The 16,561-nt window shown below is 52.3% G+C and overlaps 1 protein-coding gene across 3 annotated transcripts in view; it reads right to left on the bottom strand.

The window, feature by feature from the left end:
- MRC1 (mannose receptor C-type 1) overlaps positions 1-16,561 on the bottom strand; it is an 83,480-nt gene that overhangs the window by 39,352 nt on the left and 27,567 nt on the right. For 2 of the 3 annotated variants that reach the window (XM_064162327.1, XM_064162326.1), the window contains exons 7-12: positions 13,750-13,932; positions 9,091-9,248; positions 7,140-7,253; positions 5,830-5,945; positions 2,595-2,743; positions 406-605 (exon numbers count right to left, since the gene is read on the bottom strand). In XM_064162327.1, the coding sequence (XP_064018397.1) occupies positions 406-605; positions 2,595-2,743; positions 5,830-5,945; positions 7,140-7,253; positions 9,091-9,248; positions 13,750-13,932 (920 nt within the window). The remainder of the gene's footprint in view (positions 1-405; positions 606-2,594; positions 2,744-5,829; positions 5,946-7,139; positions 7,254-9,090; positions 9,249-13,749; positions 13,933-16,561) is intronic. The other variant, XM_064162328.1, reaches the window with a different exon arrangement.

Genomic DNA, 16,561 nt, shown 5'->3' with positions numbered 1-16,561 from the left:
AGTGATTCCTTTATGGTGAACCTGTGTGAGGGTTACAGAAACCTGGGCTGCAGGGGTGGTGAGGGTGCAGCTTGCAGAACACAGGCTCAGCATTTCTGTCCTTAAGCCAGGTGAGAAAACTGCACTGCTGTGCCTGCTGCAAGGCAACAGCTGGGAGAAAGGCACTTTGCATCTGAAAGGAATAGGAAATGCAGTCTTCAAAGAACATGAAACTGAGATCAGAGCATGAGTCCTGGAGACCAGGCTTAGATGGAGGAATCAAACCAGAAACATTCCAACAGAAGGGAGCCAGGCCTCTCTAACCTGTGAACGAGCTCATCAAGCAGATCCAGCTACAGTGATTGCTGTTCCCTGGCTGTGCAGCAAACAGAAGCCCCTCTGTGCAGAACCGAGCAGCAGACTTACTTTGAAGCAGAAGCTGATGCGACTGTTTGAGTCCCAGCCCTCTGGACACCGGGGAACAGGAGTCGTGGTAGGAACAGGTGGAGGAGTCACTCCCTCTGCCCACACCTTGCAGAGGAACTTTGCTTTTTCTTCACATTTGATTACATCCCATAATCCACCTGCAGTTCCAGTCCTCATGGCAACACAGCCTGGCCTCCTGCCTGGTCGTAAACAGGAATGCACAAAAGGAGTAAGGCAGCAATGGTGCCCCTGGACTGAGCCCTGGGGAGGCCACAGCTTGAGTGCTGGGGTCAGGTCTGGGGGCAGCAGGAGAAGAAAGACACTGAGGGGCTGGAGGGTGTCCAGAGAAGAGCACTGAGGCTGCTGAGGGGTCTGGAGGGCATCGTGTGAGGAGCAGCTGAGGGAGCTGGGGGTGGTCAGTGTGGAGAGGAGAAGGCTGAGGGGAGACCTCATTGCTCTCTGCAGCTGCCTGCAAGGAGGCTGGAGTGAGGCTGGGGTTGGTCTCTTCTCCCAGGTAAGCAGAGACAGGAGCAGAGGAACTGTGCTGGAGCTGTGCCAGGGGAGGGTTGGGTTGGAGATGAGAAAAAAGAGTGGTGAGGAGTTGGGACAGGCTGCCCAGGGAGGTGGTGGAGTCCCCAGCCTGGAGGTGCTGAAGAAGCTGTAGCTGTGGTGCTTCAGGACAGAGCGCAGTGGCCTTGGTGGTTGGGTTATGGTTGGACTCAATGACCTTGAAAGTCTTTTCCAACTTTAATGATTCTGTGAGTCTATGACTCTATGAAAAGCAACACTGAGGGGGTCACAAGACTTAGAAATGTTCATATTCTACCCTGAGGGAAGTCTCTCTGTCAGAGCAGGTCCAGAGCAGAGCCACAAACTCCTCAGAGGGCTGGAGCACCTCTGCTGTGAGGCCAGGGTGAGAGAGCTGGGGTTGCTCAGCCTAGCTCCAGGGAGACCTTAGAGCAATGTACACTGTGGGATAGAAGGATGTCAGAGAAAGACTCCAGGCCCTGTGACAGGACAAAGGCAAAGGTTGTCAAATGAAAGAGAACAGGTTTAGATTGGGCACAGGGAAAAAAGTCTGTTTATTGTGAGGCTGGTGAGATATTGGAACAGGTTACTCAGAGCAGCTGTGGATGCCTCACCACTGGAAATGTTGAAGGTCAGAGTGGAGGGGTCTTTGAGCCATTTCATCTAGTGCCAGGTGTCTCTAGCCATGGCAGGTGGGCAGGACTGGATGTTCTTTAAATATTTGTTCCAACCCAAGCTGTTCTGGAATCCTCTGACCCTAATTCACGAGGAGCAAACCAACCAACCAACCCTGAGCAAGAAAAGCCCTTGCGGCTCACCCACGTCTCAGATAATGATTTCTGCCTCCAGCAAAGTTGTGTTGTGACCCCACAAATTCTTCCCTAAAAACCAAAGATGTGATCAGAGCCTCCCAGATTTGTCTCATCTGACCACGACTTTCAAACATGAACTTGCTGTACATAGGCCAAGTGTTGGCTTCATGACCTCCATAGCCTGGCCCCTGCAGCTGACACATGCAAGCAGGCATTTAGGCACTGAAAGGAAAGAGAATCAGAGACTGTCCTGGCAGGCTGGTGAGCATCCCCTTCCTGGTGTGCTGATGGCAGGGATGAAATGACCTCCCCCTCCAGAGTTGGATTAGAACAGGAAAACAAAACAGCAAGGTTTTCATCCACAAAACTCAGTAGGTAAGGAAACCACAGCTAGGCTGGCAAATACATTAACTAAGAAAGGTCTAAACAGAGATTTCCCCCAGCCCTCCTGCCCTCTGCAATCTCACTTGCCATAGGAGCAGAGGTGCTCTGTGCTTGCTGTGAGCTCACCCAGCTCCAAACAGGCAGTGAAAAAATGTGCTTTGGGAATGGCTGCAGAGGCAAGGCTGGCAGAGACTGCTCCTCCAGAGTGCTACAGATGCAGGCTGCCCACAGCAGAGGGAACTCACACACCTGGGCCCAGTGTAAAGTGACTTAATGTCAATTTAAAGCAACTTTGTCCCCATTTCAGGTTCCCTCCCAAACTCCCACTAAAGCCTCACTTGAGCACTAAGCAGGAAGGTAGAAGCAGCACTACCTGCCTGAGAAAGCAGCCAGGCAGTTTTGAGAGCAATTAGCCATCAAGAATCTTGTGCCTGGAGCCCTGAAGCAGGCCAGAGCTCTACCTACCAGGCATTTCAGAATTCCAGTGTGTAAACAAGACAGGTTGGCCATTGGCCCACTTGAAGGTCCCCTTCTCTTCCACATCTGACAGGCCAATCCAAAAGTATCTTTCTGTTCTCAGCCCAACCAGGCTGGTGAGATAGGCTTGTTCATATCTGTTCAGAAGAACACAACCATCACATTAGCACTGCTGGGGTTGATTTGATATCTGCCCAGAACACAACCACCACATTAGCACTGCTGGGGTTGATTTGGTATCTGCCCAGAACACAACCACCACATCAGCACTGCTGGGGTTGATTTGGTATCTGCCCAGAACACAACCACCACATCAGCACTGCTGGGGTTGATTTGGTATCTGCCCAGAAGAACACAACCACCACATCAGCACTGCTGGGGTTGATTTGGTATCTGCCCAGAACACAACCACCACATTAGCACTGCTGGGGTTGATTTGGTATCTGCCCAGAACACAACCACCACATCAGCACTGCTGGGGTTGATTTGGTATCTGCCCAGAACACAACCACCACATCAGCACTGCTGGGGTTGATTTGGTATCTGCCCAGAACACAACCACCACATCAGCACTGCTGGAGTTGATTTGGTATCTGCCCAGAACACAACCACCACATCAGCACTGCTGGGGTTGATTTGGTATCTGCCCAGAACACAACCACCACATTAGTACTGCTGGGGTTGATTTGACAGGTGCAGAAGGCTTGTTAAATTCTCAGGATGACCACTGGAGCCTCTTGAGAGCACAGCTCAGGTGGGTTTACTTGGATCAGGCACATACCAAAGCACTGCAGCAATATTCTGTGAGCTTTGACACGCGGAGTATCTTTGGTTGGAAGAGACCTTGAGGATCATCCAGTCCAACCTTTGACCCAGCACTGCAAGGTCACCACTAGACCATATCCTTAAGCAGCAGGTCCACAAGCTGCTTAAACACCTCAGAGTGTTCTGTCTTCTCTTCAGATGTCCAGTGAATAATGAGGCATAATCACAGACTGACATGAAATGGGGGAAAGAAGAAACCTGGCATGACTCCTGTGTTCCATCCCCGTGTTACTTTTGAGAGGTTCTGTGTCCCTTGTCAGAGACATGGACAGAGAAATCAGTGCACCCTCAGCAAGTCTGCAGATGGCACCAAGCTGTGTGGCACAGTCGACTTGCTAGAGGGCAGAGATCCACCCAGAGGGACCTGCCCAGGCCAAACTCATGGCATTCAATAAGACCAAGGGCAAGTTCCTGCACCTGGGTGGGCACAATCCCAAGCATAACTCCAGGCTGGGTGGGGAATGGCTGAGAGCAGCCCTGAGGAACAGGACCTGGGGGTCTGGGTTGGTGAAAAGTTCAACATAAGCCTGCAGTGTGAGTGCAGCCCAGACACAACCCTGTGCTGGGCTGCAGCAAGAGCAGTGTGGGCAGCAGGGCACGAAGATCACATTATGTGATTCTGTGCTCCACAACCTCCCTGGAGGTGTTCAGGACCAGGCTGGATGAGGCCTTGAGCAACCTGTTCTAGTGGGAGGTGTCCCTGCCTATGGCAGGGGGTTGAGACTGGATGAGCTTTGAGCTCCCTTCCAACCTAAAGCACTCTATGATCTTTTTAAGGCCAGGCTGGATGTGGCTCTGAGCAACCTAGTGTGAGGCATCCCTGCCCACAGCAAGAGGGTTTGAACTGGGTGATCCTTGAGGTCCCTTCCAAATCTTGACAGTTCTGTGATTCTATGATTCTATACAGTCTAAAGGCATTGAACCAGCTGAGAGCAAACCAAGTTTTGCTCCTTAGCCCTATCCTTCATTTTCCCAATGTTCCACAGTCAGTCAGGTGCAGCAGCAGTCTGAAATGCAGCACACACTGATCCCTGGCTGAATGGTGATGGATTGGCAGGATCTTTATTTAGGTGCTCTGATTCTTTCAAAGCAACTGAATTTGGAGATCAGATAGACAAAGATTATATCCTGTTCAATATCTTTATTGATGACCTTGACGAGGGCATTGAGTCCAGCATCAGTAAGTTTGCAGATGACACCAAGCTAGGAGCAGGTGTGGAGCTGTTGGAAGGTAGGAGAGCCCTGCAGAGGGACCTGGCCAGGCTGGATGGGTGGGCAGAGGCCAAGGGGATGAGACTGAACAAGGCCAAGTGCAGGGTTCTGCACTTTGGCCACAACAACCCCAAGCAGCACTACAGGCTGGGGACTGAGTGGCTGAGAGCAGCCAGGCAGAGAGGGAGCTGGGGATACTGATAGATGGTAAGCTGAAGATGAGGCAGCAGTGTGCCCAGGTGGCCAAGAGAGCCAATGGCATCCTGGGCTGGCTCAGGAGCAGTGTGGGCAGCAGGACAAGGGAGGTTATTCTTTCCCTGTACTCAGCACTGCTCAGGCCACACCTTGAGTGCTGTGTCCAGTTCTGGGCCCCTCAATTCAAGAAAGATGTTGAGGTGCTAGAACATGTCCAGAGAAGGGCAGCAAAGCTGATGAGGGGCCTGGAGCACAAATCCTATGAGGAGAGGTTGAGGGAGCTGGGCCTGTTTAGCCTGGAGAAGAGGAGGCTCAGGGGTGATCTTATTACTGTCTACAACTACCTGAAGGGGCATTGTAGCCAGGTGGGGTTGGGCTCTTCTCCCAGGCAACCAGCAACAGAACAAGGGGACACAGTCTCAATTTGTGCCAGGGCAGGTCTAGGCTGGATATTAGGAAGAAGTTCTTCCCAGAGAGAGTGATTGGCATTGGAATGGGCTGCCCAGGGAGGTGGTGGAGGCACCGTCCCTGGAGGTGTTCAAGAAAAGCCTGGATGAGGCACTTAGTGCCATGGTCTGGTTGACTGGCCAGGGCTGGGTGCTAGGTTGGACTGGATGAGCTTGGAGGTCTCTTCCAACCTGGTTGATTCTATGAAATTCTCTGGCTCCTTTGGAAGGAACTCAGGGTCACAACTCTTCAGTTAAAAGTCCAAACTGGATTCTGCATCCCTCACTCAAGTAAAAGCCATTGTCAAGCCACAACAGTTGTCAATAGGAACCATAATTATGTTGTTGCCCTTGACATGAGCACCCTGCCAATGCTGATCCCAGCACTACCCTTCCTATGCTCTGAACTCCTGCAGTTGAATACATATGCAGAAGCTGTGCCAAGTTGAGTGCACACACAGCTGTGCTCTCAGGATGCCCAGAGCAGTCCTCAGTTTGCCAGCCAGGTGATGCAGTGACCTCTGCCTGCAGAGAGCCTCACCTACCTGTCCTCGATAGTCGCCAGAAAGGCTTCCTGCCTGCCACAGGTCTGATTGGCTTCGGAAAACGATGCGAAGGTGGTGCCAAGGAGGTAACAGTACAAGCCATGCCTCTGCCAGCCCTGCCGAGAGAAACCGGCAGCTGCTGAGCCAGGGCACGGCAGAGAGCAGGGAGGAGGAGAAGGGAGAGAAGGGCAGGGCTGAGGGTGGGAAAAGGAAAACCGAAAAAAGGAGGAAAGGCAAACAAAAAAAAAGAGGAAAGGGTAAACCAAAAACAAGGATGAAAGGCAAACCCAAAAAAAAGGGGGAAAGCAAAGTGAAAAGGGGAGAGAAAGGCAAAACAAAGGAAAACCAGGGAAACTCCTATCAAAAAAGCAGGGAAAGGCAAAACAACAAAAAGGAAAAGGCAAACAAAAAAGGGGTGGGGAAGGGGCAAAGGCCTGATTTCCAGCAGAGTCAGCTAGCCACTACACAAAGCAAAAAGCCAGAGCAGACACAGCCCAGTGTGCTGAACTAGGAAGGGTTAGCTGTGAGCAGCCACAATCACCCTCAGGGCTCTCCTGCAGAGTTTCAATCTGCCACCTCTGACAGGCTCTTTGCTATGAGCTTGCACTTGGCTCTCTAGGCAAAGGCAACATCCTTCAGCATTAGGATCCCTTTGCGTCCTCCACTAGCTGAATATCTGTGCGGTTCCCAGGTGCTCTCTGAAAACCCTGGGAGTAAAGATGAAAGACTTGGGATGAAAGGCGCTTTCTTCTCAGAAGGCAACATCCCATCAGGATTCCCTATGCTGCCACAGATGGCAGCAGGCTTTCACTGCTGCCATCCCAACAGGCACCACCAAATGAACCATGGACCCGCTGGCAGCTCTGGAGCACAACTCACCCTGCTCAGGCACTCATAAACTGCAGAGTAGAAAGCACTGCAGAGAGCCCAGGAAAGCCTTGGCAGTAGGATGTAGGCAAGCACAGCCCTCCTGCTGTGAAAGAAAGGCATGGGCAGAGCTGAAGAGCAGCTGCTGGTACAGGCAAATTCCTTAGCAAGGCCTGAGTGCCTCTGCTGCAGGCATCACAGGTTTGAGGGTTGGCTTAAGCTCTGGGAAAGAAAAGGGAGCACCAAGAGCCAAATGAGAGTCAGAGCCTGGATTTAGCCAGAAGTGTCACCCATTCCATCTGCCAGAGAACTGTGCAGGCCATCTGTTCTGATGCTGACACCACAGAAATGCCTTTCCTGCTGTATCTGTCACCTGGCAGGCATTTGCTCCTCTGAGTCACTCCCAGAGGCCTGTTCAAATCAGAAGCTCTTTTGCCACCTACTCTCTGGCAGCCTGTGTCAACAGGTTCCTCTTCCACACCAACTTCTGCCAAGGCTTTTCTTTTACAGATGTAGCCAGTTTTCTTTTCACAAGAATGGTCTGCCCAAAATCCATCCTGGAGATGAGAACAGAACATCACAGGCAGGGTTTAGTTTGCACCAAATAAAAAACCCTTTGTGCTTTTAGGTATTTCTTTATTTTTCATTAGCTTGAAAAGAAGCAAAACCTGCATCTGAGCTCAGTACATAACTGCAACCTCAGTTCTGCTGGAGTTGATTCACCATTGACTTAGACTCACAGAATCACAGAACAGGTTGGGTTGGATGAGACATTTAGAGATCAATCAGTTCCAAACCCCTGCCATGGGCAAGGACACCTCCCACTAGAACAGGATGTTCAATGCCTGGTCCAACCTGGCCTTGAACACCTCCAGGGAGGGAGCATCCACAGCCTCTCTTGGCAACCTGATCCAATGCCTCACTGCCCTCACTGGAAAGAGTTTTGTCCTAATTTCACAGTATCACCAAGGTCGGAAGAGACCTCACAGCTCATCAAGTCCAACCCTTTACCACAGTGCCCAAGGCCAGACCATGGCACCAAGTGCCACGTCCAACCTTGCCTTGAACAGCTCCAGGGACGGCGACTCCACCACCTCCCCGGGCAGCCCATTCCAGTGTCCAATGACTCTCTCAGGGAAGAACTTTCTCCTCACCTCCAGCCTAAATTTCCCCTGGCGCAGCCTGAGGCTGTGTCCTTCCAGTCTCATTCAACCCCTGCTCCAGCTCAGAGCCACTGCTCCTTATCCTGGCACTCCCAGCCCTTGCCACAAGCCCCTGCAGACACACTGCAGCCCCTCAGTGTCCTTCCTGCAGCCAGGGGCCCAGAGCTGAGCACAGCACTCGAGCTCTGGCCTGCCCAGTGCTGAGCTCCTGGCCCTGCTGCCCACCCTGCCTCTGAGCCAGGCCAGGATGCCAGTGGCTGTCTTGGCCACCTGGGCACTGCTGGCTCCTATTTCCTCAGCTGCCACAGGTGCTCCAGCTCAGACTGCCACAGAAGTGATTTGCTCTGCTCTGCACAAAATCAGAGTCCAGAGGCTTGCAGCTCTCTTCACAAACAGATTTTTAACTTGAACCCAAATCCCCCAAGTTCTGTAACACTTGGCTGGGGCAGAAAACAACCTCCTGATCCTCAGAGACACAAAATGAATCCTGCCCTTTGCTGTTCTCTCTTTGACCCCTTGCTTAGGTAACAGAACAAGCACAACATCCAACCCACCTAGACTGGAGATGTAGAACTCTGCCAGAAACAAAGAACAGAAGAAAAGGAAGCTGCTGGCTTCTTCTCAAGGCACTTTTAGAACTTGCTGGTGCAACTTCTGAAGGTAGCTACTGTTGACTACCAACCAGCAACCCCAGGGGCCTCTCCAAGCTGCAGCTTCCCAACCACACATCCCCAGGTCGTAGCTCCCCATGAGGTTGTTGTGACCCAGGGGTAGGACCTGGTCCTTGGCTTTGTTGAACTTCTTGACTGTGAGGGTCCCAGAGCCCTGGCACAGGCTGCCCAGAGAGGTTTTGGAGTCTCCTCTGGAGCCTTTCCAGCCCTGTCTGGATGTGTTCCTGTGTGACCTGTGCTGGAATCTCTGGTCCTGCTCTGGCAGGGGAGGTGGATTGGTAGTTCTCCAGAGGTCACTTCAGCCCCTAACATCTGGAGATGCTGTGATCCTGGGGGGCAGTTGCCTTCAAGGAAATCCACCTTTTGCCTGATTCTCAGGGAAGACAACAAAACAACTCTCTGGCAACCTTGAGCAGGGATCCTTCCTCAAGAAGTGACACCTGTAAAACTCTGCTGCTTCAGACAGTAATGTCCCTCACTTCTGTGCTTCTTGCACAGCAAAGAGCCCAAGGGATAACTGAAATGGTGAGAGAATTAAGTCAGCAGCTACAGGACTTTACCTTGCCCTTCATAACCACGCAGTCCTCTTGCCTGTTGCTGGCATGAGTGGGCTCTCCACGCAGCCACCTAGCGTAGGTGACAGGGGTCCTGTCACTCCATTCAAAATACAGCTCAACCTTGAGGTCATTCAACCCAATCCACAGCTCATCAGCTGCCTCTGAAAAAGACCAATGCAGAGGTGGTAACACTTCTTTTGTACTGTACAGGGTTAACCCTCCTGGGAGGAGTGATCTTGAACCCAACCCTAGGTGGGCTTGACCCCTCCCCAGGGGTAGGTCTGAACACCACCAGGTGATGGTCAGCCCACCCCCCTCCTGTCTAAGATCCATAAAAGCAGGGGGACTGCCTGTTTGCTCTCTCCCTCCCTGCCTGCCAGCATCACCATTGCTGTTTCCTGCTGCTCTTTGTCTTACCATGTGGCCATCATCACCACGAGGCAGACAAACCTCACTGCCATCAAACCTGGTTGCATATTTACATCTTTTGTGTCTTGTTTTCCCTTCCCTCTATCTTTGTAACTTCCCTACCTCATCTACCCTCTGTTTATTGTCAAACTTTTCTTCTTTTATCTTCCAAATAGCAGTGAGATCATTGTTGGGGCTGTTCAGTCTGGAGAAGAGGAGGCTCTGAGGTGACCTTATTGTGGCCTTTCAGTATCTGAAAGGGGCCCACAAAAAAGCTGGGGGAGGAATTTTCAGGACATCAGGGAGTGACAGGACTGGGGGGAATGGAGCTAAGCTGGAGATGGGCAGGTTCAAGATGGACATGAGGAGGAAGTTGTTGAGCATGAGAGTGATGAGAGCCTGGAATGGGGTGCCCAGAAAGGTGGTTGAGGCCCTGTCCCTGGAGGTGTTTAAGGCCAGGTTGGATGGGGCTCTGGCCATCCTGATCTAGGGCAGGGGGGTTGGAACTGGATGATCCTTGTGGTCCCTTCCAACGCTGACTGACTCTATGACTCTATTTGTGTGTGCTTACCTTTCCTCTCCCTGCATCTAGTTCCTTTTCCTTTTGGGAAAGAAGGGGGAAGAGGGAAGGGCATCCTATAAATTGCCATTTGAGTCTGGGAAATTTAAACTAGAACTGAGACATGTACCCTGCCAGTTCTTATCTTCCCAGCTCTTCCTGGAGCCAAGCTAGAGGAGGAGAGATTTAAATCAGATGCTAGGAAGAATTATTCCCCATGAGGGTGGTGAGACACTGGAACAGCTTGCCCAGAGAGGTGGTGGAAGCCTCTGGAGGTCTTTAAGGCCAGGCTGAATCATAGAATCATAGAATCAACCAGGTCAGAAGGGAGCTCCAAGCTCATCCAGCCCAACCTAGCACCCAGTCCTATCCAATCAACCAGACCATGGCACTAAGTGCCCCATTCAGTCTGTTCTTGAATACCTCCAGGAATGGCAACTCCACCACCTCCCTGGGCAGCCCATTCCAATGCCAATCACTCTCTCTGCCAGGAACTTCCTCCTCACATCCAGCCTCAACCTCCCCTCGCACAGCTTGAGGCTGTGTCTCCTCATTCTGTTGCTGGGTGCCTGGCAGCAGAGCCCAACCCCACCTGGCTACAGCCTCCCTGCAGGTAGCTGCAGACAGCAATGAGCTCTGCCCTGAGCCAGTTGACGATCCCTGGGAGCTTTTCTAGCCTGAGTGACTCTGGGATTTCTGTGTGTTTCTAGATTTTTTTCCATTGCAGATCAAAATGAAGTTTCTGCAGTTGCTGGACTTGTTTCAATCCCCAGTGAAGGGCATTTGCTGGTAGGTTTTTAGTGGAATTGGCATTTTTAACTCTTTATTTAGAGCCTGTCCTCCATGCGAGTCTAAAGAAGAGAAGACTCCAGCCCACAGCACTCTGGCTCACACTGACCAACCACACAGAATCATACAATCACTGAGGCTGGAAAAGACCTTTAAGATCATCAAGTCCAACCATAACCCAGCTACCATGACTGCTGAACTCTATCCTGAAGCACCACAGCTACAGCCTCTTGTAGCACCACAGCTACACCTCCAGGGATGGGGACTCCAGCACCTCCCTGGGTAGCCTGTTCCCAACTCCTCACCACCCTTTCAGGACAGAAACTTTTCCTCATCTCCAAGCTAATCCTCCCCTGGCACAACTTCAGCCAAATAACTGCATCAAAAGCAGCATGGCCAAAGATAGAGAGAGGAGACCCTGCCCCTTTCCTAATTCATTGATACAGTCAGAGAATGGCTTAGGCTGGATGAGACCTCAGCGGTCATCTACTCAAACCTCCCTGCCATGGGCAGGGACACCTCTCAACTATCCCAGGTCACTCAAGGCCCCATCCAGCCTGGCCTTGAACATCTCCAAGAAGGGAGCATCTGTGGATGGATTTCTTGCTAACAGGACATGAGCTGATAAGAATGAGCAACCCATGCTGCAGAGTGTCCTTGACCCCATCTGGGAGGCAGGAAGCCAGGCGGTGGGTGGCACCCCCCAGAGCTGCAGGAGGCAGAGCCAGGCAGCCACAGGGGCTGACTCTACAGGTCATTGTTGTAAAGTTGACCTATCTGTAGCTCACACATTACCTTAAGCCAGTCTGTACTTTCCACATGTACCAAGCTTGAACTAAGTAAGCTGTGCACACCTCTTCCAAGTGAGCATGTGAGTCACTGGAAATAAACTGGAGAACAATTATCTAACCATATTGGTGGCCCAAAAGTGGTGCATCTCGGGTGCAGCGCCAGCAACAATCCACAACCTCCCTGGGCAACCCAGTCCAGAGTTTTGCCACCCTCCTAGTGAAGAATTTCTCCCTCAGATCCAATCTAAACCTACTCTCCTTGGTTTAATTCCATTTCCCCTTGTCCTACTGGTGGTTACTCCTGTAAAAAGTCCCTCTGCAGCTCTCCTGTGGGTACCCTTCATGTACTGGAAGGCAGTTACAATTACCTTCTTTGAAAGAGGAAAACTTTCACCCTGTTGAGGGAAGAACAGCAAATCACTCTCACAGGAATGTGAGGACAAGCTCAAGTTGGGCTTGCTTAGGATACAGCAAATCAACTTTTTGCTGGCTGCTTCTCCAGGCCTGCTCAGAGAAGCTTTCTGCACTTCTCAGGGAAGAATAACCCACACTTAGCCAGCACCAGAAGCACAGACAGCAAAGAACACCCAGAGGTGTGAGTAGCTCTCTCCCTGAGCCTACCTGCAGAACAGCAACCACAGAACTGCCTCAGCAGCAGCAAGGTTGCACCTCCCCTAGCGCACACACAGCCCCTTAGCCTCACTTGCCTGGCTACAGCCTGACTGTCATCACAGCTGCTGGAACAGGCCCCAGCCACTGTTGCACCCTTGGTAATTCCAGGCAGATTCCAGCAGAACTGAGGCAGATGGAGACAGATGTTGGTAATCCCTGCAGACTTCATCCCCAAAGGAGCACAGTAAGTATCCGCCAGCTGTTGCGAGGGCTGTGTGAGCACTGCCTCCGAGGAGGCTGCAGCAAGGCAGGGGGAGGGCTCTGCTCACATGCACAAAGTGACAGGACAGGAGGAAACGGCCTCAGGTTGAGCCAATGAAGCTCGAGGTTGGATATCAGGGAGATCTCTTCACAGCACAGTTAACCAGCACTGGCGCAGGCTGTCCAGGGAGCTGCTGGAGTCACCACTCCTGGAGATGTTTAAAAGCCACATAGATGTGGTGCTAAGGGATGTAGCACCACTGGCAGCAGCTTAGCAGCAGTGGTGGGGTTGTAAGCTCTGGATGAGTGGTTGGACTTGATGATCTCAAAGGGCCCTTCCAGCCTCAACAGGACATGGAACTGGTGGAGCCAGTCCAGAGGAGGCCACCAAGACGCTCAGAGGGCTGCAGCAGCTCTGCTATGAGGACAGGCTGAGGGAGTTGAGGCTCTGCAGCCTGGAGAAGAGAAGGCTTTGGGGAGACTTTGGAGTGGCCTTGCAGGATCTGAAGGGGGCTCCTGGAGGGCTGAGAAGTGACTGTTGACAAGGTCTTGTCATGACAGGGCGAGGAGAAGTGAGTTTAAGCTGGCAGAGGGGAGACTGAAGCTGGCTGTTAGGAAGAAATTCTTAGCAGTGAGGGTGGTGAGACACTGGCACAGGTTGCCCAGGGCGGTTGTGGATATTCCCTCCCTAGAGGTGTTCAAGGCCAGGTTGGATGAGGCCTTGAGCAACCTGTTCTAGTGGGAGATGTGCTTGCCTGTGGTGGGGAGTTGGAACTGGATGAGCTTTGAGTTCTCTTCCAGCCTACACCACTCTATGATGCTGACTCCATGATTCCATCCAAGCACTGAGGAACTCAGCAACTCAGTCCCTGCTCTCGGCTGGGACGTGTCTGACACTAGGGAAGAGAGCTGCCTCTTGCAGAAGGGGCAGCCTGACTTGGATGATAAGGACATGCCAGGAGCTGGACCTTCCCAGACTCTCTCTGACAAACAGGTTTTGCTTCCCCCTCACCTCTAGCTGCAGACCAAAAGTCAAAGTCCTTCCAGATTCTGAAAAAGAGGACAACTGTTTTAACCTGTACAAAAGAAGACAGAAGCCTCTGAAGCCCAGGATCAGCATCATCTGTGATGAGTTTTTTTAAGAAGAATCTCCTCCTTTTATTAAGAGGTAAGACACAGCTAAACTCTTGATTTCCATGCATAAATGTCTAGAGATGTTACTGTAGGAACACCAATACTCACGGTAGCCAAGCTGAGAAATAACAAAGCTGTACTCTTCCACATTATGGATGCTGGCCAGGTCCCCATCCTCTTTCCTGCAAGATGTTAATGCATCTTTCCATATCTTGGGGTCCCTGTGAATCCTGTAGCAGTGGCCAGCATAAGAGACCCAATGGTCAGGACATCGCACAGGGACATTCGTCTCTGGAAAGAAAAGTTCCAGTGAAGGAGTTTCTGAGTTCTGTCCTTAAGTAAAGGCTGAAAATCACAGAAGGGAAGATTTGACAAACCAGTCAGCGACAGACCACAGGATCACAGCACCATGCAGGCTGGCACAGCCCCGCAGCATCACCAAGCCCAGCCTAGAACACAACTCTGCAAGATTCACCTTAAACCACAGCCCCAAGCACCACATCCAAACCACCCTGAAACACAGCCTGGCTGGGTGACTCCAGCACCTCCCTGGGCAGCTCATTCCAGTCCCTGACCACTCTCTGCCTGAAAAACATTTTCCTAATGTCCAGTCTAAACCTCCCCAGCCTCAGCTGAGGGCCATTCCCCCTTGTTCTGTCACTAATTACCTGTGAGCAGAGCCCAGCACCCTTTCATAGAATGTCACAACACTTAGAATCATAGAATCAACCAGGGTGGAAGAGACCTCCAAGCTCAGCCAGCCCAACCTAGCACCCTGCCCTATCCAGTCAACCAGACCATGGCACTGAGTGCCTCATGCAGTCTTTTCTTGAACACCTCCGGGGATGGTGACTCCACCACCTCCCTGTGCAACCCATGCCAATGCTAATCACTCTCTCTGACAACAACTTCCTCCTAACATCCAGCCTAGACCTCCCCTGGCACATCCTGAGGCTGTGTCCCCTTCTGTCCCTGGGTTGCTGGCAGCAGAGCCCAACCCCACCTGGCTACAGCCTCCCTGCAGGCAGCTGCAGGCAGCAATGAGCTCTGCCCTGAGCCTCCTCTGCTGCAGGCTGCACACCCCCAGCTCCCTCAGCCTCTCCTCACAGGGCTCTGCTCCAGGCCCCTCCCCAGCCTTGCTGCCCTTCTCTCAACACCTTCCAGCACCTCAACATCTCTCTTGAATTGGGGAGCCCAGAACTGGACACAGCACTCCAGGGGTGGCCTGAGCAGTGCTGAGCACAGGGGCAGAAGAACCTCCCTTGTCCTGCTGCCCACACTGCTCCTGAGCCAGCCCAGGATGCCATTGGCTCTGCTGCCCACCTGGGCACTGCTGCCTCCTCTGCAGCTCCTCTCTGCCAGCACCCCCAGCTCCCTCTCTGCCTGGCTGCTCTCAGCCACTCTTGTGTCCAGCCTCTAGTGCTGCTTGGGGTTGTTGTGGCCAAAGTGCAGAACCCTGCACTTGGCCTTGTTCAGTCTCATCCCATTGGCCTCTGCCCACCCATCCAGCCTGGCCAGGTCCCTCTGCAGGGCTCTCCTACCCTCCAGCAGCTCCACAGCTGCTCCTAGCTTGGTGTCATCTGCAAACTTACTGATGCTGGACTCAATCCCCTGGTCCAGATCATCAGTAAAGATGTTGAACAGGACTGGGCCCAGCACTGACCTCTGGAGCACACCACCAGTGCCAGCTACCAGCTGGATGTGGCACCATTCACCACCACTCTCTGGGCTCTGCCATCCAGCCAGTTCCTGACCCAGCACAGAGTGAATCTGTCCAAGCCATGAGCTGCCAGCTTGCTTCAAACTAGCACACCAGGAGCTTGTTGTGGCAGATGGTGCCAAAGGCTTTGCTGCAGTCCAGGCAGACTCCATCCACAGCCTGCCCCACATTCACCAGGCAGGAACCTGATCATAAAAGGAGCTCAGGTTGGTGAGACAGGACCTGCCCTTCCTAGACCCATGCTGGCTGGGCCTGATCCCTTGGCCATGCTGTAGGTGCTGTGTGATGGCACTCCACTATGTCTCTTCAGGTAGCTGCAGACAGCAATGAGGTCTGCCCTCAGCCTCCTCTTCCTCACACTAACCATGCCCAGCTGCTTCAGTCACTCCTCATAAGATTTTATTCTCCAGGGCCTTCACAGCTTCCTTGTCCTTCTCTGGACCTGTTCCATCACCTCCACATCTCTCTTGCATTGCAGCCTGTGCCAGTGTCTCCCACCCACATGGTGCAGAACTTCCTCCTGATGTCCAACCTAACTCTGCCCTGCTCCAGTTCCAAACTACTGCCCTTGGCCTATCCCCACAGGCCCTTCTGAGCAGTCCATCTCCAGCCTGCTGGAGGTCCCCTGCAGATATAGAAATGCAGCTCTCAGATCTACCCAGAGCCTTCTCCTTTCCAGGCTGAACAGCCTCAGCTCTCAGCCTGTCCCCACGGCAGAGGTTTTCCAGCCCTCTGATCATCTTTACGGCCTCCACTGGACCTACTCTATCAGGTCTTTGTCTCTCTTGTGTTGGTGGCCCCAGAGCTGGACACAACACAAACACCAGCATTCCTCTTCCTCCTCCATACCTCATAGCTACATATTAAGAGCCTAGAAGGCTGAGAAAACATATTTATGAGGGTGATAGTTTCCCCCAAACTTAGCCATTTTAAGGATGAGCCTCATTTGCTCTACCAGCACAGAACAAATGCCCAATTCTACAGGATCAAAAGAGAACCTAAGCAGGCACAGTGCTTTGAGGAATCCCCTGAAAAGCTTTATGGAGACAGCTGCACTTTCAACCTGGTTTTCAAAGTTCAACAGACAGTGGAGTATGTTACAAAGTCGTGGCTGGTCAGGGCCAGGCTGCAAGCACATACCCTGTAACACAGGCTGGGTTGAGAGCACCCCTGAAGAGCCCTGGGGGTGCTGGGTGCTGA

The sequence above is a fragment of the Pogoniulus pusillus genome, chromosome 23, assembly GCF_015220805.1.
Source record: "Pogoniulus pusillus isolate bPogPus1 chromosome 23, bPogPus1.pri, whole genome shotgun sequence".
Taxonomy (NCBI): domain Eukaryota; kingdom Metazoa; phylum Chordata; class Aves; order Piciformes; family Lybiidae; genus Pogoniulus; species Pogoniulus pusillus.
Note: the sequence above shows the minus strand (reverse complement) of the source record. Positions and strands in the feature narration are given on the sequence as shown.